The 23,873-nt window shown below is 40.7% G+C and overlaps 3 protein-coding genes across 4 annotated transcripts in view; 1 reads left to right on the forward strand and 2 right to left on the reverse strand.

Moving 5' to 3' along the window:
• Window positions 1-3,290, reverse strand: part of LOC148419075 (calmodulin-binding transcription activator 1-like) — a 78,653-nt gene extending 75,363 nt beyond the window's left edge. The window contains 1 exon segment of the mRNA XM_088423473.1: window positions 3,131-3,290. Coding sequence (XP_088279599.1) covers window positions 3,131-3,155 — 25 coding nt within the window. The 5' untranslated portion in view covers window positions 3,156-3,290.
• A 2,441-nt stretch (window positions 3,291-5,731) lies between these two features.
• LOC148419076 (dnaJ homolog subfamily C member 11-like) lies at window positions 5,732-18,040 on the forward strand. The gene is made up of 16 exons (XM_088424494.1): window positions 5,732-5,856; window positions 7,061-7,190; window positions 7,466-7,539; window positions 7,610-7,711; window positions 8,061-8,189; window positions 8,281-8,403; window positions 9,453-9,526; window positions 9,639-9,828; window positions 10,587-10,672; window positions 12,065-12,181; window positions 12,259-12,414; window positions 13,956-14,025; window positions 14,122-14,179; window positions 14,587-14,729; window positions 14,800-14,929; window positions 16,130-18,040. The coding sequence occupies exons 1-16, from the start codon at window positions 5,782-5,784 to the stop codon at window positions 16,153-16,155; spliced, it is 1,683 nt and encodes a 560-aa protein (XP_088280620.1). The 5' UTR covers window positions 5,732-5,781; the 3' UTR covers window positions 16,156-18,040.
• Window positions 18,041-18,315: 275 nt separating this feature from the next.
• Window positions 18,316-23,212, reverse strand: phf13 (PHD finger protein 13). 2 transcript variants are annotated; one of them, XM_088422371.1, is made up of 6 exons: window positions 23,077-23,212; window positions 22,879-23,007; window positions 21,640-21,744; window positions 21,303-21,482; window positions 20,757-21,171; window positions 18,316-20,335 (listed from the first exon to the last, which is right to left on the reverse strand). In XM_088422371.1, exons 2-6 carry the CDS (start codon window positions 22,921-22,923, stop codon window positions 20,094-20,096), a joined length of 987 nt encoding a protein of 328 aa, XP_088278497.1. In that variant the 5' UTR covers window positions 22,924-23,007; window positions 23,077-23,212; the 3' UTR covers window positions 18,316-20,093. The 2 variants fall into 2 exon arrangements, with proteins under 2 accessions (XP_088278497.1, XP_088278496.1); XM_088422370.1 differs by having other exon boundaries at window positions 22,879-23,204.
• Between the last annotated feature and the right edge of the window lie 661 nt (window positions 23,213-23,873).

The following is a 23,873-nucleotide window of genomic DNA, read 5'->3' on the forward strand; positions in this document are numbered from 1 at the left end:
AAATCACATGACCCAACTCAGAAAAATGCTGAGCTGTGATTGGTTGTTACCTGAGCCTTTAGCAACCGTGGTGTCGCTGTCAGATGATAACCAATTAAAATGGTTGCTACATGAGAGGGAATAAAACAGTTGGATTTTAATGCTGAATTCCTACTCCACAAACATAATATTAAAAAATGTTTCGAGTGTGAGAGCGTATAGAATGAATCATCTTAAGGAAAAGTTTTGAATCGACTTTGCATTTAAACCCACAAATCCAACTCCAACTGATATGAATGCGGGCTGATCCATTTTCTGAGCATCAATTGTATCCTCTGATCGATTGGCCACAGTCGAAACGTTATCCGCGCGTGTGTGTGTGTGTGTGACTAACTTGTACCCTGCTTTAGTTTCTCCTCACCCTCATCATTTCTGTTTCCCTGACCACTGTTGCTATGATACAAACTAGTCCAACCAGTGCACAGGGAGAGGGTCTTCCGAGCTATATGGTGGATGCTGTTCACATGCCCACTGGTGAGCTCTGTGGATCGGCGCCACGCACATCTGCCACGGGATGGGTAGAGCGGACGGCTGTCTCCTGCCCTGGCTGCCGTGATTCATTTGGCTTTCATTCAGCTTGGCTGGGGCTCGTAAATTGTAACGTCCTCCCTATACGTAACAGCGAGGGGCAGTGGACAAAAGGCTTCCTGGTGCACTGTGTGTGTGTGTGTGTGTCGCCATAATATGGGCAGGGAGATAGTTTGATATTTATGTGGTACACTGCCTGCTGAATTGCCCATGGGCCTTCTGCCTCATCTTTCAGTTCAAGTATTTTCACGCAATGGGACTCTCAACCCACGACCTTCCCCCCGCCTCTGGCTACTCGCTGCACGCTCGCTTGCACGTGTGCGTTTGTGGATGTGAAAGAGGCATTAAGTGCTCTGTGACACAAAATGGGCTTAACAAATATATGACGCTGCATGTGTGTTGCTAAAAATTGCCCCCCTTGGAGAATACCTGCCAGTATCGCTCCCTAGTGGAGAACCTCGGTCATATATCAAGCCTATTCTAATTAATAGTTGAATAATGATCCCGTCAAAACTTACATACAGCTTGCGTCGGACTGAAACCTCATAACTCAAATTTTGGTGATAGTTTTATTTCATACGATCAAATCTCGATTTTAATTTTTTTTTTTTTTTGTAATTCCGGATGTTTACAATTCTAATCAAAGTTAAGTACCAAACATTTATTTAAAGAAGGTTGGATTTCTGAAAAAATAATTCCTGTGTAAAATATTCAGACAACTTGACAATGTAACAATTATGGTAGGGATACAACTAACCATTAATATAATAATAATCGATTGCTGATTCTTTGGAGAGTTAATTGTTAATTGCATCCCACCCAAACACGAGACATCATTGGAAAGACCAGGATGTCGTCTGATGACCGCACTAGGACTAAGTAGGGTTGCTCGAATGAGTCAAAAAACATAGACCAAAACCAGATGTCCCTTCAATGGACAAAAAAATAAGAGGTTGGATCTCAAGAAGTTAATTTCCATTCTTTTATTTAAAAAAAAAAAAGGAAATTATGTCAAAATAACTTGTCAATAACATGACTAAACTAATATTCAGTTATTGGTTGGGTCTATAATATCAGAAAAAAAATGAAAGCAAATGCTTGTAAATGTTTTATTTACATTCATTACAGGGATATGTCTGCTTCCGTTGAGAACTACAAAAATATGATCATATTTGCAGGAGAGAGGCAAAAATTCTGAGCATTTGGAAAATGTTAGGTTTCTACATGATTATTTTTTTCTAAAAAGGGCATCAATCAGTTTGATAAGCAAACAGTTGTCGATTAATCGTTTAATCCTTGCAGCTTTAAATAATAGCTTGTGCTTTAAATAATAGCTTGTGCATAACTTGCTTAAATGCCACAATGAAGTAGTTAGTAACTGTTGCAGACACGTTTTGTAATGCACCCATTCAGCGTTCTGGTATGTCCAAAATCTCCATTTCACAATTTGGCTTTTTTATATTTTCAATGAGCCATTATTTGATTTATTGCTCAGCCCTAGCTCACACATGTGTGGGTGTTAGTTTACCAACGATTGAAAAGTCTAAAGCGTTGAAAATGCCTTGTTCTTTTTCTGATGCATTGCTAATAATTGAACAAACTTGCCATTTTGGGGTCCCCTGTAAATATGATGATTCCGCCCAATGCCAGGAAATGTCCTTTTGCCATGTAGTCAGCAACGGAACTGTGTTTCTCATGCGTAGCTTGTTTGTTGGCTTTGAACGAAAGCAATCATTGAAAACATTGAGGGTGGTGGTGTTGGGGGGGGGGGGGGGGGGTAAACAAATCAAATGAAACACACTGAATAAAACATAAATTAATGAATCTATGAGATGAGATAGGGATAACGTCGTTGCCGCCTCTTAAATAATGCATGAATGAATGCATAACAATCTGGATTAAATGGTGGCTGCGAGTGATAATGACCTCAAGAGTTCAATGGAGGGAGTAAAATGTGAAACAAATAGTACTGCTTGAAACTGACACAAATACTACACTGCGCGTACACCCTCTCCCTCTCTCATCTCTCTCTCTCTTGCCTCCACCTCAATGCAACCAGAATGTCATGTCAAGCAACCAGAAGCACACATGGATATAAACATAAACACATGCTCGCGCATATAACGTGGAGCACTGGGTGATATTGAGTGTCAGGAATGGAAAATCGGGAGGTCTTTTATACTTTGAGGAGAGACACATAAACACACGCACGCGCGCAGGCGCGCGCTCAGCATCTGAATTCCTTCAGCGTGAAGCCCTTCTCATCCTCTCCTCACCCTTTTCTCCGTTGAACGCTTCGAAAGCACTCGGCTCACCCGTATCCCGGCTGACTTTCAGCACCAGCGATAGCGCACACTAACTCTGTCGCGGTTATTTATGCTGTCGCTGCTTCAGCACCGAACCAGGCTGCCTCCGTGTTTTCGGGACGAACAACGAGAAAGGGGAAAGCCCGGTTCTTATCTCATCCGTCGTCGGTGCCCCTAAGTCCCGTCGTCGACTCTTCGGGAGTCCAAATATAGCGACACGGTGCCAGCTCAAATTAAAAGCGATATTTCTGTCTTACCTTCCGGCTTGTTTTCGGCAGCCATTTCCCCTCCGCCGCGCGCCTCATCCCTCCTCCTCCTCCTCCTCTTCCTCCTCCTCCTCCTCCTCGACTCGACCTAGTGGTGATGGTAGGAGCCGGGCGGGGAGAGGCGGAGGGAAGGGGGGCGCACGCGCGTGCACACTCGGAGAGGACAGCTCAAGGAGGGGGCGGGGCCGAGAAGTTGGCGGTGGGCGGCCAGGCGATTGGCTCAAGCGCCGCTGATTGACAGAGGGGATCCGCGACGGAGGCGCTTCGCGCAGGCCCCGCCCACTGACGTTCACGCGCGCGCCCACTTCTTCGCTCACGCCCCTAACACGTCACTTGGCCACGTCTGTATTCTAGGACAACCTTGACAGCCTCCTCATCCTCCTCCAGCGTTGCTTCATCGTTTTGTCTTGCGGTCGCGTTCTCGCCGTTTCAAAGTGAATTGAAAGGGATGGGGGGCTGGGGGGGGGGGGGGGGGTGCACGAAACAGAGACTTTGCAGATGCGCGTGGGCAGGCGGCCGCTGTCAGTGGTGCTGAAAGGACAGCTCTGCGCTCGCCTGCACAGGCCCTGCGCATGCGCATTAGAGTAGCATCTGTCAGCTCGAAACGTGTCAAAAAGCTGCAGGCAATCGATTGGTAAAAAGTTTCTAATACCCAAACGACTTTCATTAGTTGGTTATTTAGGAGTCTAACATGGCAAACATCTTTTATTTGTGAAAATTGACCGTTCTTGCTTTTTCTCCAACAAAGAAAAGTCTTGTCCCCTGTATGAGTCAGATGCGTGAGAATGTTCGGAGACCAAACAACATTACAACACCAGCGTAGTACTTTTGCCAACTCCAGTACTTTTCATGCATAGAAGCTGAAAGGTAACTGCTACCAGTCCGTGCCTTTCTGGTGAGTTTCACGAGGACAATATTCAATTCATTACATGTTCAGAAATCTCCATGGACCTTAATATCAGGAAGCAAAGAGACGTGTGGCTCTATGATTAAATACAATAGTTTTGGCAGGCATATGACACTTACATTAATATGTTAATGTACTGAAACTCAATTTGTGCTGGTGAAACATTAATCAATTGTTAAATCATACCGCATATTACATTTTCTTATGTCTTTACGGAAATACAATAATTGTGTGTCACATAAAATCAATTAGTCATGGCTGAGATTCAAAACGATGAAATGAAAATGAAATTATTACCTTCTCTTTAAGCTTGTAGCGCTCAATTTGTGCAGTTTTTAGGGGTTTATTGCGCTAGTAAAAATTGTGAAGACCCTAAAGCATTACATTAATAAAAACATCTCATCAACATGCAATATGACACCGACAATTTCAGCAAAAAGGTTTTCAAAATTGACTACCCAAAGACATTGAGCGATAACGATGACATCAAGGCTGTTAATTTTTCTGAGTAGTTGCACCTATTTGAGTTTATTCAACGCGATTTTGAGTCTGCCTTCCGCTCAAACGAGACTACTGTAATCGCAAACCCAAACACGACAAGAGATGTTGAAAATTGATTTAATTTTTAGAATTAATTTCCTCAGATTATTAAAATTAGCATTAATTACCAAACCAATAACAATTAAAATTTAAATCGTTTAGAAATACAGACACCAAGCTGTATTGTATCAACAAACATTAATTTTATTCCAATTAAATTCACATCCATAAGGTTAAAGAAATATGTAAATCCATATGCTACACTTCCAGTAGGTGGCAATAATGCAACTGATTTGACAAGTAAAAACACTTGTCAAATCAACTGGATTTATACATAATACAAGTTGTTTTATGTCTTCGTTTTGAGTGTAGTATTGTGGGTTTAGGTCCGTTGCACAACAGGCAACGCAACCAAAATCGACTGAACTGTCACATGGAGTGTCATTTCAGCAAACAGTTTATATTACAGTCGACCAATGCTTTTGCAATCTAAATCCTAATCGAAAACGTTGATCATACATAAAAAAAATGTACGTGAATGTGCTTTTTCCAGGTGGGTTTCAGGGAAGCACAACTCTCAGGTGAATTACAGCAAGGCTCATAATGAATCATGCCTCCTCGGTTTGGTTTTTGCACTCCCCTGGTCTGTCCGGGATCTGAGAATGCGCGTAGATGAAAAGTGCAGGCACGTACAAACACACTGGCAGACAGGAATAATATAGCCCTTTGAGCGTTAGTAAAACGGATACTATTTTATGTGCACAAGTTTTTTTGTGTGCTGATGTACCTAAACGGAGTATTTTGAGCGGGATATACACAAATTAAATAAAACATAAGGATCTTGTTATAACTTAAACCTTTAGTACTAGAATTTAATCAATATAGGCTCATTCTAATGTTACCACAGTATTTTCTTCGACATATGTGTAAAGTTGCTACTACTACTTTAGCACCGACCAAGTAGAACTAATTTTAGCACCTTTGATATAATGTTGATATGTTAATTTTTTTTCTTCAACTTTGAAAAGTATAATAAACTCGTTAACGATAATGAGGTAATAAATAGGTAGAAAACGTGATTGTTTCCTCACATTACCTGCAGAGGGAGCCATAAACATTTTGCGCTTTTGCTTGTGTTGACCAATGAGCGTTCGGTACACTGGAGGTGTGGGCGGGACTTACAGCGAACTAGAACATGGCTGCGTCCTTAGACGATGATGTTGAGTTTAATAACCAGGATTACTACTCGCTACTCAACGTGAGGAAAGAGGTACGGATCTTGAATATGTTTTACACCGACATTGAGCATTAGAACGCCAGTCTCTGCGACGGTTGTGCTTAGATCGCTTCACGAGTGAGCGTCCGATGCATCGTCCAGCTAGCGAGGAGGAAGGAGGTCGAGACCGGGTGATGCTGCAGAAGCATAATCTCAGTTTTGCACGTTGAAGTAAACGTGTGCATGAACATCCTTTTGATCTCATTTTTATTCATCTGCTCTATGTATTAGTACAGTAGTAAGGGCTATTTGACGTTCTTAGTATGTACATAACCCTTACATCTACTGCCTTTGGTTATACAAGTAGGGCAACTACTGTACTTGTTACTACTAGTGAAACAAACTGAGCTCATGTTGAAAAGTGCCTGCTCGTGGTGACACAGTAATCTAACATCTAGCTCTTCATTAGTGTACTAGTGCTAAGTTTTGCCTCATTAATATTCTAGTTGCCCTACTTGGGCGCAGAACTGTCCCGCATGTGGGTGGAAGCTGGAGAGGGCATGCAAACACTACACAGGAAGGTTGGAAATGGGATTTGAATCTAGAAACTTTGACCATCAACGATTAAGCTTCTAAATCCGACTGGTCTTGTACAATTTTGAATATGTATGTATTTTTTTAGGGAGTAGAGATTGCATACCAGATTGCCCAGTTTATTTGCCCCTGTAGCAGTTTGCAAAAAAAAAAAAAAAATGTCGCTTGCAAATGCGGTGCATAGCGCCACCTATTGTAGTTTTTTAAAGTACTGTATGTATAATCATAATCTAATGGCAGCACAATGAAGTAATGATGATCTATTTCACAATTGAGAGTTTATGGTTCTGAATGTTGGCTTGGGCTCTCCAATTTGGATTGTTTTGGAAAGAATTTCTTCTAAAATTGCATGGACGCTGCTGTGTAGTTTATCTTTTCTTAGGATACCTCACCTCACTAGTGTTTTATTTATTGTGTTTAGTATATAGTTATGAAAAGCTATTTCTTATTATAATCATAGTTTCTTTTAACACTACCTGTGCCCCAAAAAAGTAGAATTAACTACAACAAATTCAACCATAAAGCAGTACATTCTACCTTATTTACACTACACCACATTTGCTGCTGAATGGTTTGTTTCTCAGTGTTTTATTAGGTTAAAACGACTAAAAAGAAGATTGTGCACATGTTTGTAATATTATGCAATGTTCTCGTATGATTACAGGCTACTTTGGAGGAGCTGAAAGCATCATATAGGCGGCTATGCATGCTCTACCATCCTGACAAACATCGTGACCCTGAGCTGAAAATACAAGCTGAACAGCTTTTCAACCAGGTTCACCAAGCTTTTGAAGGTGACACTTTATGACTATCTATCTATCTATCTATCTATCTATCTATCTATCTATCTATCTATCTATCTATCTATCTATCTATCTATCTATCTATCTATCTATCTATCTATCTATCTATCTATCTATCTATCTATCTATCTATCTATCTATCATCGTCTGTCTGTCTGTCTGTCATAGTTCATACAAGTACATACTATAAAAACTACAGTAGACTTTTTAAAAGTGTTTTTTTTCTTCGTACATTGCATCAAGTTTGTTTCCTGCTGTGCCCTCAGTGTTAAGTGATCCTCATGCTCGATCCATCTACGACCTTTTTGGGAAGAAAGGTTTGGAAGTAGAAGGTTGGGAGGTAAGTTTTCTCTTCTCTCGAGGGTATTTTTTTATGTTTTTGTTCTCATAGTGGTGATATACTTGTCTAGGTGGTGGAACGAAAAAGAACCCCGGCAGAAATTCGGGAGGAGTATGAACGTCTACAACGAGAACGGGAAGAGAGGAAGCTGCAGCAGAGAACAAACCCCAAGGTAATACCAGTCACATGCAATGGAACTTCTGAACCTTTAACAACATTTTGTGACATTTAAGAGCGTTTGTGGAATGGAAGCCAAATTCAGAAATACGTGTGTTTTGCAGCTAATAGCTGAAGATAGGCATAAGCATTGAGGGGCCCAAGATATTTACTTATTCAATTATATCTTTAATTAGTGATGAGGAATCAGTTGGTTTTTTTTGATCTGCCAGATATCAGAATTGGCATCAGTCTAAAAAATAATTCATATTGATCAGTCCCTATTTCTTATCTGGAATATCGTTTACTTATACTGTTTTCTGTTCTGAATTCCCGCAGTCAAATTGTATTTTATTCATCAATAGGGCACCATCAGCGTGGGTGTGGATGCCACTGACCTCTTTGACCGCTATGATGAGGACTTTGAGGAGACGCCAGGTGGAGGTTTTCCTCACCTTGAGATCAACAAGATGCACATCTCCCAATCCATCGAGGTACAAAAACTCACTTGAGTATGCAAATATCATTCCAGCCGCTTGATGCATTGCTGATGGCCGATTTATCAGCTTTGCCGTTATCTTTTAGGCTCCTTTGACGACCTCTGACACAGCAGTGCTGTCTGGCTCGCTCTCGACACACAATGGCAACGGAGGGGGCAACATTAACATGACTGTTCGGAGGGTGACGTCCGCTAATGGCTGGGGAGAGGTGAGTCTTGAACCATGGGTGATTCTCAACCACTATGACACAGCAATGTGTCATCAGAGCTCATCAGGTGTGCTGCAGCAGTTCATCCAATGTGATGTAATCGTATCTTTGTTTATCTGTATACACCAGCGACATAGAAACAAGCAGAACTATTAAATGTTCTTCCGCCTATGCGTCAAACTTTTGCAATTCATACAACACAATAATAGCTTTGTGTTCAGCGAAACGGGCTCCCATTTCCCATTAAGCCAATATGATTAAATTGAGACAAGATCATCCTAAGTTCAATGTTCATATTTTTTGTGATATTTTTGTTTTGCTGTGAGATTTTGCTAATCTAAAATATGTGCCATGGCTCAATAAAGGCTGAGAAACACTGCAATCAGCAACCATAATGAATAAATGAATCTTAATTAAGTGTTCATTTTTCTTTGAGCCGAGCGTCAGGTGTACAAAAGCCCTCTTGGAATCAGTGTTATTAGTCTTCCAACAAATGAATCGCCTTTTTGGCAGGCTGCAACATCCCCGACTTTTCATTTTCTGCAGGCAAGTCGATCTTATTGAACATCAACCTTTGGTGGGTGCTACAGCTGCAGCTTTCACGTACTTTTGGTATTTAGATATCCTAAAGAAAATTCGAATTGAATATTGAGCATTCAGATAGAAATAAAAAGTATATACAGTATTTTTTGATTGGTGAAAATAAAGATAAACACACGAAATAACACATTTCCACTCAATTGTGAATGATCTACTGTACTTTGATATTGTTTTTGATGATAAACTTTTTCTTTACCTAAATTTAAACATTTCTTCCTTTTTCTCCAAATCTCCAATCCCAAAACCTTGGGTCTGAGACGAAATTGCAGGCTGAAAAAGCACATTTTGTAAATTAAAGTTTATTTCGAAGTCTGATATATTTTACTGTTATGCAGAACATTAACAATTGCTGCTGCGAATACCTTGACAATTGTCAGATAATGGTCGTGAGAGAGTTAAAAAAAAAAGGTGACCTTCTGTCATTCCACATTTTTCATTTATCCATGCAGGTGGAGTTTGGGGCGGGAGATATACTGGGACCTCTTATTGGATTGAAGGTGTTTCGTAATATCACACAGCGATGGTATGGCCAAAGTCTTTAGCCTTGTTTTACAATTGTAACATGGCTTTTGCAGTTTTTTTGTTGTTGTTGTTATTTATCTGATATACGGGCTCTTTGCCATTCCTCTGCTCAGTTTCTTGACAGCGCAGTGCGGCTTACAGTTTTCCCCCCGTGGCTTACGCCCCAGCTGTTCTTTGATGACAGCACGCCACCTGGACCAAAACACGATGGGTTATCTGCAGTGGCGCTGGGGGCACACCAGTGCCATGACCACAAGTGTGGTGCGAGACACAAAGAGCAGCCACTTCACTCTAGCTGTCCAGGTAATCTAAACATTTGTGTGTCCATGTAACCATAATGCATTTGGCAGGAACACTCACCGGCCACAAGATTAGGTATGTCTGCACAGCTTAACTCATATCATTGCCAGCCATTCTAGAGCATTTTGACATTTTTTAAAACAGGGCATCAGTGGTTTCCAAAATTGAAATATACATAGAATCATCAAACGGCCCATCTGTTGAAAAACGTAATCGACAAGTAGCCAATACCAATCAATGGCAAGATGAAATATAATAAAAGAACCAAAACACTATGTTTATTGTTTTGGTTGTCTGTAGTGTTTTATTTAGTTATTTTGCCCTAATCATTCTCTATCAAAATCCATCAAGGGCAAGTCATTGGACATTGCCGTATATTTTGACTTTTGTCCACAGCGGGACTTTAATGATGATCCTCTTGTTCCAAAGCCAAAGTCTTTGCAGATGAGCTGCAGTTTCTCTCTTTGAATATAACTCCTGAAATTAATTAAGCTTTCCGCAATATTCAAATTTATTGGCAGTTATTTGTATATTTAACAGCTATTGTGTATTTGATCATTCATCATTACGGAGACTGTGAGGAACTGCACTGAAGAGGTTTTCATTATTACATCATAAAATTAGAAAGCTCTTGAAAAACATCAATCCAGTCAGAAGATTATTACTTTTTTTTTTTTTTAAAGCAGTTCTGGTGCACTTAATGATGTGGCCCAGGCATGTTGTTTATGCTCTAATTCAGATATTTAAATATTCCTCTCTAGCTGGGTGTTCCCCACTCCTACCTAATGATGAGCTACCAGTACAAGTTCCAAGATGAGGACCAGACTAAAGTCAAAGGTTCCGTCAAGTAAGTCTGGTAGTCATTGCACAAAAAGTGTCCGGATGACTGTGTGAATTTACTTCAAGATTCAAGAGTTGTATTGTCATATGGATAGTAAAACTACACAATAAAATTCTTACTGTTCACTTGCCCTAGCAGACTACTTTCCACAATCGAGCAAATAATAAAGTAGGCAATAAAACAACAACAGCAAAACAATCATAGTAGAGCAATAAGGGCAATAATAATAAACTACTAATAAATGAATAGACTTATATTCTGTTCTATTCTTGTAGCAAGTTGTACTGGTGCTCTTGTAGTTAACTAGAAAGATAGCTTTAGATTGTGTGAAAATTATCCTTATTATTAAACAACAATCACGTGAAAACTGGAGTTTAGAACATTCATAAATTACCCTTACACCTGCTATGCAATAAATATACTATATGAATTTAATATAGCAAACAAAAAAACATACTCTTTTGTCATTTTATGCCTTGATCGTGAGTGTCAAACTATTTAATTTAACAGCTCAACTTGACCGTGATAAAAAATCAGGATTGTTGAATATTTTATTAACACTCACACTCCATGTCAGTATCAAAAGGAGATTAAATCATTACACTTAATTCATGATCAAACATCATTTTATTCAAAGAAAGAATCGGGGATTTCATTGCCCCAACTGTTTGTGCAAATGAATATTAAATATTAGATCTTTTCGAGATAATTTTCAATTGTGTATCATAATCTTTTATCATAAATGAATAGGAGTGGGACTATCTCATTCTCGCTAAGTTGTAGGACGTTTACCCAAACTAATCATCGGCCCATCGGTCTGTCAGCCAATTATTAGTGACTCTTCTGTCATTACTTGCGTCATCAAAATCCGCCACCCCTCAAGAGAAAAAAAACCTTGCCCATGAAAATGACAATCAAACCTTCATCATCTTAAGCCAAGAGCCAAAGCTAAACCTTGCATGAAACAATAAACACATTTAAAAAGATGTCATCTGTTACATATACTGCAAGTAAAAAGCAAAGGTTTGCTGAGTTTAATTTACTAGATAATTTGGGGAGAGGAGGGGATTTTAAAGTTGACCGCTTTGTTCGATTTTAATTTAAGTAATTATCTTCCTGAACACATTGACTTGATCATTATTATCATTATACAATAATGCAAACAAAATTTTTTCTGATCCTTTTAACTTTTAATTTTTCATGAAACAATGATATTTACTGTAAACGTGACAACACCTCTCCATAGAAATAAATACATTATATACATATGCATATATTTTTAATTTGATTAATTGTTTAGACAGTGTGCCTCTTTGAGTCATTGCACGTTTTGCCCATGTTGCTGTCGTCAGTAGCGGCCTCTTGATCTCTATTGACGTCTGTGTCTTTCTTCTTTAGGACAGGCTGGTTCGGAACAGTGCTGGAATACGGAGCAGAGAGGAAAATCAGCCGCCACAGTGTCCTGTCAGCCACTGTCAGCGTCGGCGTCCCTCAGGGAGTCACACTGAAGATCAAGTACTGACCGGCCCAACATCTGATGAATCATTCTTACGTGCACCATTTGGGATGACCTAACGGGTGTTTTTTCACAGGTTGGCCCGTGCCAGTCAGACGTACTTGTTTCCAGTCCACCTGACAGACCAGCTGCTGCCCAGCGCTGTGTTCTATGCCACAGTGGGGCCTCTACTGGTCTACATGGCCATCCACAAACTGGTCATCATTCCCTACACACGAGCGCAGAAAGAAGAGTCAGTGCATTTTTCATTTAACATTTACACGTGCATCAGACAAGCACAGTGCACACCACAAAGGGTTGTCTGTGAATTTGTCTGTGCCTGTCAGGTGACTGCAGTTTCCTCATTTAGGTCAAGCGTGACAGTTCACTTTGATTTGGTTGATTCTGAGCTTTTTTTGCTTTTCTAATAGCAAAATCTGCATTGCAAATTAGTCGCTTCTGTGCTGGACTAATATAAAATAATACAAGGAATTCCTACTATACTGTAAATGAGGCTTGTCAGAAAGGTTCTAGGACTGACATCACTTCAGACCTATTTAAAATCCAAATTATATGACATCCCGTTCAAAGACATCCCACTGAAGCCTTGATACACTTTCAATTCATTTTATAGGTAAAATAAACAATAACATTGACATTTAGTGATAATAATAAAAGATTGAGAGACCTTATAAAAATCACCCATCCATTCTTCCATCCATCCATTTTCTACAGCCACTTCTCCTCACTAGGGTGACTGGCCTGCTGGTGCCTGTCTCAGCTGACTTCAGGTGGGAGGTGGGGGGCACCCTAAACACACAGGGGCACACAGGGATGAACAACCATTCTGTACAAATCATATACATCAATACACATCCACACTACCATATTCCACGATCGAACACAAGACAAAAGAGAACAAAAACAGCCACAAGAAAGAAGGCTAAAAAGCCAGATGTTCCCCATTGGTCTGTTTTTCGATGTCATGTTGGGACAAGAACTGTCTAAATAAATAGATTAGTCAACAGGTTATCAGATTAATTGCAACTATTTTTAAAATCGAGGAATTGTATGCAACCATTTTTTTCAATTCAAATTTTTCCAAATTCGCTGATGTCGGCTCCTCACCAGTAACCATTAATTGATTTTTGTAGAAAAGAGACTGGTTATATTTTATGTATAATGAAAATAAGTAAACATCTACCTTAAAAAAAAGTTACCAAACCAGCAACTGAATCAATTCAGTCAAAACGGTTGGTGAGTCTTCTTGTGTGATATTGTCTGATACTGAGCTCAACCTCTGCCGTTATTATTTATTTTTTTTTCCATCATACCAAGCCACAAAATAGTAAATGAACACATTTTATTTCCAATTCGCCTTCCATAAAAAATTAAGCACAAATAGTGATGCAAAAGCTTGAGTCGAGTGGTTCTTACAAGATGAACAGCATTACACCGAGATTGCACATCATTGCAGGAGAGCGACACCACCGTCATGCCAATTTACTTGTTTACTCAACTTACTAACACTGGTGTGATGCTACCCCAACTTGGGGAATCAGAAAGCATTTCTGTTTTCCGCGACGCAGCTTTGACAACAGTCCCCGCATTTTAAATGAGCTTCCCTGCCTTTCCTGTTGCTCCCTTTTTCGCAACCTCCATTTGGCATCGTTATCGCTTTATTTGCTGACATTCTGGGCTTTGTAAAAGAGGCTGATGGGGGGATGGGGGGGGGGGGGTAGCAAGCCTCCATGGTCAGTCCTAGTAAGTAATGCATGTCCCTGTGCGTCCCAGAGAACTGGAGCTGCAGAGGAAGAGCTCAGCCACTGACATTGCCAAGAAGAAGCAGGAAGCTGAGTCCGCTGTGAGTTTTGCAAGCACGTTCCTGTTTTACTTTTCACATGGAATTTTTGATCATCGCTACCGGGAGCAAAAACCTCTGCCGCTTCTGTTTTCTCAGATTCTGTTGATGCAGGAGTCGGTGAGAAGAATCATAGAGGCAGAAGAATCCAAAATGGGTAAAACACAGCATGTGAAAATGGCCATTTATAGCTTCTAGACAAGTTCAAAACTTAATAGGACTCCTAAGGTGTAAATCAGGCACATTTGTCATGGTGGTTGTCAACCACATGATATATACTGTAGCTCGCGGACTTAAACTTCCATCATCCCGTGCTGTGAAGCCAATCTGCATGCTGCACAGTCTACAGAGGTTAAATGTGTAAATCTGCATTGGAGCACTTTGCCATAAATCAAAACTGCGACCTCAGTGTGCTAATTAATTTCCTGTCACATTTATGTCGAGGTTGCACATGGTTATTTGAAGAGATACTCGCTGAATGTGTTTACCCTTCAGATGCACTTGCAGATGAATACTTCCAGACACCCAAAAGCGAATGACACTTTCGGCTGTTCGTAATCGTAGGGCTGATTATCCTGAATGCCTGGTATGGAAAGTTTGTGTCCGACACCAGCCAGAAGCAGGAGAAAGCCAAAGTCATTGATGTCACCGTGCCGTTGCAGTGCCTCGTCAAGGACTCCAAACTCATCCTCACTGAGACTTCCAAGGTGTGTGTGTGTGAGACAGAAACTTTTGTATAACATATGCAATGCAAATAAATCGCTTCCCTCGCCGCAGGCGGGCTTGCCAGGCTTCTATGACCCCTGTGTGGGAGAGGAGAAGGGCCTGAAATTGCTCTACCAGTTCAGAGGAGTCATGCATCAAGTCATCTGTGCAGACACCGAGCCGCTCCGGATACCCAAACAATGTGAGTAGGCTGCAGCTTTCGAGCACTTCGTTTTGCTTCATCCATCCCGAAATAATCATATCTCGTCTCAATTTATGCACAAATATACTTACTCGGTGTGAAATGTGGCCCTGTTTAGTTGAATACAAAGCAAGTATTGTGTTCTGTGAAACGCAGCAATTTCATGCACAAATTCTGCCATCTAGTGGAAAAGCATTTCATTGTCGCCTGTTGTTCCTTTACCAGCGTGTGCACGGGAACAACAGTGGACGTTTATTTATTTTTTTTTTTTTATCTATATAATTTGACTCATTCAAACTACTAAGTCTTAGTGGGATCAGGAAAGGACAACCTGGCGTTTCCAATATGGGTTTGGGGTTTTCGGATAAATAGACTAATGAGTATTTTTAAAACATACTGTTGGTCTTTAACACATTAATTTGCAAGTTTTTATACATTTGCAATCATTTAATTCATTGCTTTTGAATGAAATACGGTCTAAATCTTACACGCTTTACCTATAATGTCGTATTAATTTATTGGGTTTTATGCGGATGCTGATTATCATTTGGAGTGACGCATTTTTCTGGCAGACGAAAGAAATAAAACAATATCTATACTCTGGAGCTGGTGAATGAAATATGCTTTAGCATACAGTATTGAATTAGTTCCAAATTTAGATGCATCAAACATTGAAGGCACAGCATCGTTTAAGACTTTTTTTTCTCCTTTTTTTCCAACCAAAAAAAGGCTATGTGCTGGTTAAGGGGTATTTGGCAAAAAAAAAAATGTTGAGAGCCATTATTCAGCCAGACAGTACAATCTAACTTGTGTATCCAATTGTTGCCATTCATACACCAAGATCATAGCTTTGTGTTCATATTGACAAACCTATATTTAGCACTAAGTAAATTTGCATGAAAATACAGAGATGAGGTCATCCTAATTTCCAATCATTTACGTGCTGTTTTTGTTTGGTGGTGTGTAGGAATTGTCGAATGTCAAAATGCGCCTTTCCTCAATAAAGCTTGGAAAACACTTGTCTAGTGAAATGGAATGTTGAGAGCACTTCTGTGTCACGCAGCTTTAACATTCTATCAGACTTTAGCTGTCCAATTCATACCACAATAAGACGGAATGTGCCACTTCTGGCTTTGCTGTCATTTGGATGCATGGACTCATACTGACAGCATTTTTTTTTTTTTTTTTTGGTCTCATCAGCTCACAGGATTGAAAATGAATCGTAGGAGTCATGGAGCACCAGGGGGCAATGAAGGAACAAATACTCTTTGACAAAGGGGCAGCCTTTGCTCCGCTGTGATGGTATTAGTGAATCTCTTATCAAGTCCCTCTCGTCGTCCTTTTCCTACGAAGCGAATCTCAGCTGTGGGGTTTAAGCAGCTACTGGGAGTTTGCAGCGCATGTCTGCTTGACACTTGACAGAGCGGCTCAAATATCATCTGCCCGCCGAAGGAGGACCGAGTAGCACTCAACAGAAGGGCCAATCGTGGCGCCGTCGGTGATTGGTCAAAGTTTCCCCGGCAGATGTCAAGTGTCATCACAGTGTCAAGTACCCGGCCACATAAGTTAAAGTGTGTTTTTGCCTCATTGCGGACTTTATTCATCGCCCTTCATCCTTCAGAACATTTATGATGTATTGCAGAGTATAATATACTCGTCGTGCGAACTGGATCAAGTCATAAAATGGCTTGAACTGAAGGTTGTTTTTTGTTAAGGTCACATCAACGTGATTTATTTCATGTTGGGTGTCACCGTGTGCAAATGTGTGGAAAAATTGTGTTTTAGGAAAAGGGAAGTGACGGGGTGAGCTGTACATTTCAGGAATCGTCTTGTGATTTCGTTCTGATTTTGTATTAAAGGGAAAGGCAACCCATTTTTATTTACAGCCCTTCTAGTTCAAACACAGTACTCTGGTTAATATTGCATTAGGTGAATATGTGAAATAAGCAGCAAAATCCTTCTTAAACTCCATTTTATCCATCTTAAGGGCAGCCATTTTGCTTCTTACCGTCGACTGAAAATGACATCTAAGTTGCACAGGGCTCAGGTGATGACCAATCACTGCTGGATTGTGAATGTCACATGACTTCTCTCAGAAAACAGGTGAGTCGTAATTGATCATTACCTGGGCCCTGAGGAACTGCGATGTCATTTTCAGCGAATAGCAAGTGGCAAAAGCAAAATGGCCGCCATCATGGCTGGATAGAAGCGGGTGGATTTTGCTGCTTAATTCATATTTTACAAAAATATAATCAGAATTTAAACTAATGGGACTGCACAGAACATATTGTTGTAAAGAAATTGTTGGGGTTGACTTTCTCTTTAGAATTATTTTTGTAGCAATATTTACATTAGGGCTGCTAACACCTACTGTAGTTATTTATTTTAAATGCTGATTGGCTAAGTTAGCCAATAACATCAGACTCATGTCTTTCTGTTTTGTTGCTCATCTTTGAGGGAAAAAAAATAGCACTTTTTGACCCTTCAGCTCTGAGCTATTCTATCAAATGTTATTCTTTCAAACATAATTGATCATGATAAAAGGGATTATAAAAGCAATTGTAATAAGGACTGCAATTTGAGAAAACACTACATATTTTGCACTGACATGATTGAACGCTGTGAATAATTCTTGTTATTGTTGGAAGTACTTGTGTTGCACGTAATAAGGTACAAATGCACATCTAATGAGATCCGATATAAGAGCTGCAACAAATACAGTATTTTCATTTTGCAAATATAATAGTGCTATTTTAAGAGGCACTGTCAGAGCCTTTTAGAATGACAAATTATCATGTTTCTATTTAGGAGGCCTTATTCAGCCGATGGAAGGAAACATTATTTTTACAATATAAAATCACATAAAATGTTAATAATTTTCTTTTGAATGATTTGGAAATGCATATGCATAAGTGTATTAATGTTGTGACTGACTTATTTTGACAAGTGTTCTGCTCATGTCGTCCGCTGCTGCATTACTCTCAGGCCAGCACAAGAACAGCACCCTGTAAATGTAACATTCCAATCCATATCTAAAATGTCCCTTTGTAGTTCGATGTGTATGGTCTCATTTTCAAATACCTCAATAAATACAACTGAAAGAGAAGACAACTGCTGAGGATCATTTAATTTCTAAATAGAGTAAAATGTGTTCATCTTTTTTTTAGTGGTCAAGCAGGAAGTTTCTCTGTATCAAGACCGGCCTAGTTAAAATGGATTTTTGATTCATTCAAATTTTAATGACTGTGAATTTTAATTACCGCCAGCCAAGTAAATACAAAATTTTGACATGAAGCCTTTGATATTAGTGGAGGAGTTAATTTGGGCCTTAAAACGAAAGTTTGCAAAACCTTGAATTGTGGGAAGAGAAGCAACAAAACAACAGATAAAATGGTAACTCTTTATTTACAATACTTTACATTAGTTTCATAGAAACAGTTTTCACTACACAGTATACATGACACATTCTCAATAGAGGGAGAGGAAAACTCAACCCAACAGAATAAACAAACTATCACACGGACCATTATTAATAGTACTTACACATCTAGCTGATCTTTAAAAAACGAGGGCTCTCAAAAGACATAACAGTGCTTGTCATGTAGAAAACATCCCAAACGGACTGATTATTGGCAGCGCAGCACCAGAAGACACCAGTTTGCCAAACACACAAATTTTCTCTGGCCAAAGTCTGCGACTGTGTTGTAAAACCCCATCCTAGAATAAAAACGGTGTCTTAAGTCTTTAATGTCACTCTGCACTGGAGTATGGCTTTTATTTAACTGACACTTAAGAGGTCCATGGCACATACGCTAAAACAGCTCACCCAAATGGCAGCGAGTTGAGAGGGGAACATGTCCCCACCAAAAAAAAAAAAAACCTTTCCTAGTAAACCTGCTGAAGAAGAAAGTACGTGATTACTGCTCTTAAACCTTGAAGACATGATGAGACACCAGAGCTGCTTTCATTTGCAGATGACTTCGGAAAAAAAAAAAAAAAAAAAAAAAGACCAGAAACCAGAAATTTTCATAGCAGCACATGCATTGTCCTCCACTCACACACACCCTCGTCCCTAACACACAGAACGTGCATAAACTCGAGAGAATCTCAACACTTACTCCAGTCAACTAAGCATCAAATTTCCTGCTGAAGCTTTGAACGGAACGGCCTTCATTCCCTTCCATAAATATGTTTGGCGCAGGAAGTGTATAAATGAAACGGCTGAACAGCTGGTTACGGTAAAATACTTTTGAACAATGACAATCCTTGACAAGTGGAAATGAAGTAAAATGTAGGAGGGGGAGTGAGCCCCTCCGTCGATACACGCGGCATCCAAGTGGAAGACAGCTTGAGGAGGAAAGCTAACCACCACCTCTCTACTTATTCACAATGGACTTAAATAATAAAACGGGCAGATGAAGCAGATGCAGGCTAGTCCTTTGTTCTATTGGATTATCAGCTTAATACTATAGCACCATCTGAAGCAATCATCGCAAAGCTTTACCTGTTTTCCCCTTCGGCCGCTTACATTTCGACAAGAGTCCGTTTTGGGGAAAGGAATCAAGTCCAGTTACATCCGAACATACCAAAGAGTCAAAAGGTTTGGAAAAAGTGCAAACAAGTCTTTCTGACACATCCCTGCATGGACCAGAGAGGGTGGCAGTTTGTGGAGGGACTTGACATGGCAGCTTCCAGTGTTCGCAAAATACAACAGTCCCAACCGTAGCCATTGACAGCTATTCTATAGTCATCTACAGACACTAGTCAAAACGTGAGGGATATTCAGCTTCTGGGTAAAATCTGGAAGCGGACCGAAAATGTATGTGACTACTGATGGATGGAACGCAATTCAACATCTAAACTTTTTAATGGACATTCTGGTGGTTACACTGCTTGCAAAACTGCAGAAGTCAAATTAAGAATACCTGTTAAGGTTATAGTGCAATTTTGGTAAATCCTGAAATTTCACCCAAAAGCCATATATCCCAAACCTTTTGTGAGTAGTGTATCATTCAGTGATTGCCTTACGCGAAGAGTCTGTAGGGAAGCACGAGTACACATCTGTAGAGCTTAAGTAACCCCCAAAAGGGGTACAAGGGCTTGCTAAAGGTCCAAAAGTGTTCTTAGAAAATCTTCAGGAGGGATTAAAAGTGGCATTTGGAGGTCATTCGAGCAGATGTTTACGCGGACCGATGCGAGGGCGGTGGGAGCGGCGGGCGTCGGCTCCGGCGGCGACGCCGTCATTTTCTCGGCAGCTCTGGCACACGTACGTTTCGGGGACGTGGCTCTTGCGGATCTTGGCGCACGACAGGTGGATCCAGGTGTGGCATTTGTTGCACTCGATCATGGCGCGTCCGGCGAACGGCTTCATGCAGAAACACGTCACCAGGTCCCAGGAGTCGTCGTCTGAGGACATGGGGAAAAGAAGAAAAAAGGTGCTCACTCTTATTTACTCTTTTGATTGTGTTACCACAGGAGCCCAGGTGGCCAACCATCTTGAGTTAATATATTCATTTATTTTGGTAGCAACACGCTAATAATGCACACAACACATTGCATCATTATAGGCATTTGAGCAAATTGAAATGGATGCAGTCTCTACAACTTTGTGTGATTAATGCAGCTGCAATAATATTAGTCAAATTTCACAGAGGGTACGATGTCATGTATTATGATATTGTCTGTCTTTGTGTATTGTTCCACCGTTTATGTTCAAATAGCTCTTGCTTAACAAAGCGACTCCTATTGCTATTCATTAGCAAAAGGGGTTGTGTTTTCAATTATGTGTTAGCAGACAGCTACTCTATAAAGGTATGGAAGTGCTTACCTGAGTCCACCATGATATCCTCATCCTCTCCGGACCCATCTTCGTCTCGGAACACCACTTGCTTGCCCTGACGGAACACCGTTCTGCTTCCAGAAAAACCCTCCACTTTCTGTACCTTGACCACTCCTTCTTCCAGATCTCGTCCATCCCATTGGCTCCGTGCTTCCTGTTGCTCCTCTTTGCACCGGGACGGGCTGGTGGCGCGTTGAGGATGGAGCGGAATGCTGAAGTCGTCTTCCGGCTCCTCTTTTATTGGCAGGTTGCCAAAGGTGAACGAAGGCGGCAGTGTTGGGTCGGACGATTTAGCTTGTCCGTGTTCTTCGCCGGCCTGAAGCTCCCTCTCCTTTCTCCTCTTTTTCTTCTTCAGCTTCTCGGCTTTCCTGCGATCCTCTGAATGCAGGCTGGTGAACGTGTGCTGCAGAAAAGAAGATATTTAAGTCTAATTCAGGACATTTACAATTTGGTTTAGACCAGGGGTGGGGGAACCGATGCACTATGCACGTGTGATTTAATGGCGCTATAGTTTAAACAATGAGGTCAACTCACATCTTTCTTAATGTGACTGGACAATGTGGCCCCCAGCTGTGGATGGTTTCTGCTCCTGTCTAGGGGAACCATGAAAGGTGGTTGGGTACAAGAAGGCGATGGTCCCGGGGTCCAGCCATCGCTATCAACTGTGCTCCCGGTACTGTTGGGAGGGCTGGAGGTACTGCGCAGTGAAGAGTTCTGTAAAATATAAAACATTCAGATTTTGTTCCCACAGTCTTGCTTGTATTTGATTCACTCCAAAAGTAACTTGCCAGTAAACAAAAATGGAGTTGAATGAGGATCATTTGTACTTATAAACTTCTCAGCATGTGATTGTTTAGCCTTACATTCTTACCTCTTGGGGGTACGGGATGTAACCAGCATAGGCCAAAACAAAGGTACAAAACTGGTTAAAATCTTCCACTGTCCTTTTTCTCTTCCTGTAGGGAGGACTGAAGCCCTGGAACATAAAAACATGAGTTAGCGTGAGTGTTGAGAAGTAATTCAGTTACGGTCAGTATGGTGGCTTTATCATCAAGTTCGCACTGTCGCCTGTTATTTGTGTTGTTTTTTTTCCCCTGGGTACTTTGTCACAAAGTGTGGTACTTTTTTTTTTTTTTTTTACAAAACAAAAATAACACAAACAGATCGGTAGAATCAAAGTTAAGAAACTAGGGAAAGTATTTTGCGTGTATAGGTTTGAATTTTCCTTGTGTTAGGAGTCAGTACTTCTACTTGTACATGGTTTTATTACAAATGTCTGTAAAACTCCGGAGTTAGCGAGTGCAAGTACTTTTGCTAGCTCTGGTTAGCTCCGTGCTTGTTCCATTAACGGAATCGCGTCTTTCGTCTTTTGCATGCGTGCGTGCTGCAAGAATGAGCAACAGTCATCCGATAGATAACTATGTGGCATCAACGCGCTTTGGTTGAAAATAAATGTCCTCACGGGCAAATCGCGTGCATTTGCCTTTTAAATGTTTTGTGAGTAGTTCTACCAACCCCCCACTGACAAACGTAACTGTCAGACAACAAGTATGTGCTAGCAATGGACAGTCAGCAATAACACACGGCTGAGTGGCTAGCTAAGGCTAGTAAGTAACGGTGGAGAGTCACTCACGACGAAGCAATGTTTTGATTTTTTTTTTTTGCCCCACAAAAAAAGTATTACACCGTGGCTCTCGAAAGAAGCGGCGATCGTTTGTTTTTGAACGGACTTTCCAATTAGGGGTCGCTAGCACTTCGTTTAGCTTGCATACGTTAGCATGTTAGCAATGATGATGGAATGTTTTCAAATCAAATCGGATGTTTAACAACCTCTTCAAAGTATTTACAAAAGTAACCCGATGAGAGCTTATTCGCACGACTGCAAAGACAGGCTGAAAAGTGTTGGGAGTCGATGGATGGTGTGTGCGAATGCGAAATCACCGTGTGCAAGTTTTATTACATTCGTTACGACAATATGTCACAGAATTACAGGCTAACAGTGCGGTGACAAGCGGCCAGCAAGTTGACATTCTCTTGCGTCGTTCGCAATGAAGCAAAAACAACACAACAGCCCAACGATTACATTTTTTTGCCATAAACTGTCACTTACCTCCGATTGGAAAGCGGGAGACGACGGCGGCTTTATGTCGCCCATCTTCTCCGAGTGTTGTTAATAGTATCTTGACAGGCGACGCGGTTGTGTCGTTTAAACGCCGAGGCTAACGTAACGTTACGTTACCTGGAAAAATTACAAGCGAGAGTGAATGATCGACTGACACCCGGGCGAGCTAAACCTTTGAAATCGTGCCTTCAGTGGAGCACAGGGGTGCGTGCCCATGGAAGCGTCCCGTAATGTCTTCTCCTTATCAGTTCGATGAGGAGGGGGAGCGGTTCAGTTAGCCTCGCGGCTGTCAGCAACAGCCTTACCAACCTACACCGTCCACTCTTCTTCTGCTTCGTATAATCCGCGAAGGATACTAAACTGTGTGACTCACGGGCGCCCTCTATTTTTTTCTCTGGTTATGCCCCCCAAAAGCGAGCGGTCCGTAGATTTTTGTGAATGACTGCACGTTGGTCCGTCACGAACGAAAAAAAGATAGACAGTCCGTCATGTGTAGTGACATACCTACTGCCTATCCCTGGTTGTAGTCAATGCAAACAAAGTAGTAGTAGCAGTAGTTTATGCCCAAGAGCAATGAGTTCATTGTTAATTCTGTTTTTACAAAGTCACAGCTTGAGCACATATTATTGTTATTATGGCATCTCAGGTTTCCTTCCAGTGCGTACAATTCATACAGCACGGATATTCACGGCTAATTCATGCATGCCCAACTAATTAATGCACACACAGTACACAAAGTCACAATCTTTGCCCACAAAGTAGTCATCCGCATTCCGCTGCAGCATGTTTTTATTCTATTGTTATATGTTATAGGAATAAAGAGCTCTAAGGCTTATATTTAACAGATTTTTATTAATCATTTTCATACTCTGGTACTGATAATTTACGGTAACTACTCCACTAATAATAGCAATCATGAGAGAATGTTTTAATGTATTACTTGTTCATTTTATTAATCACAAATCATTCAATTATGAACACAA

The sequence above is a fragment of the Hippichthys cyanospilos genome, chromosome 9 (genome assembly GCF_059441005.1).
Source record: "Hippichthys cyanospilos isolate Australia breed blue-spotted pipefish chromosome 9, RoL_Hcya_1.0, whole genome shotgun sequence".
NCBI classification, from domain to species: domain Eukaryota; kingdom Metazoa; phylum Chordata; class Actinopteri; order Syngnathiformes; family Syngnathidae; genus Hippichthys; species Hippichthys cyanospilos.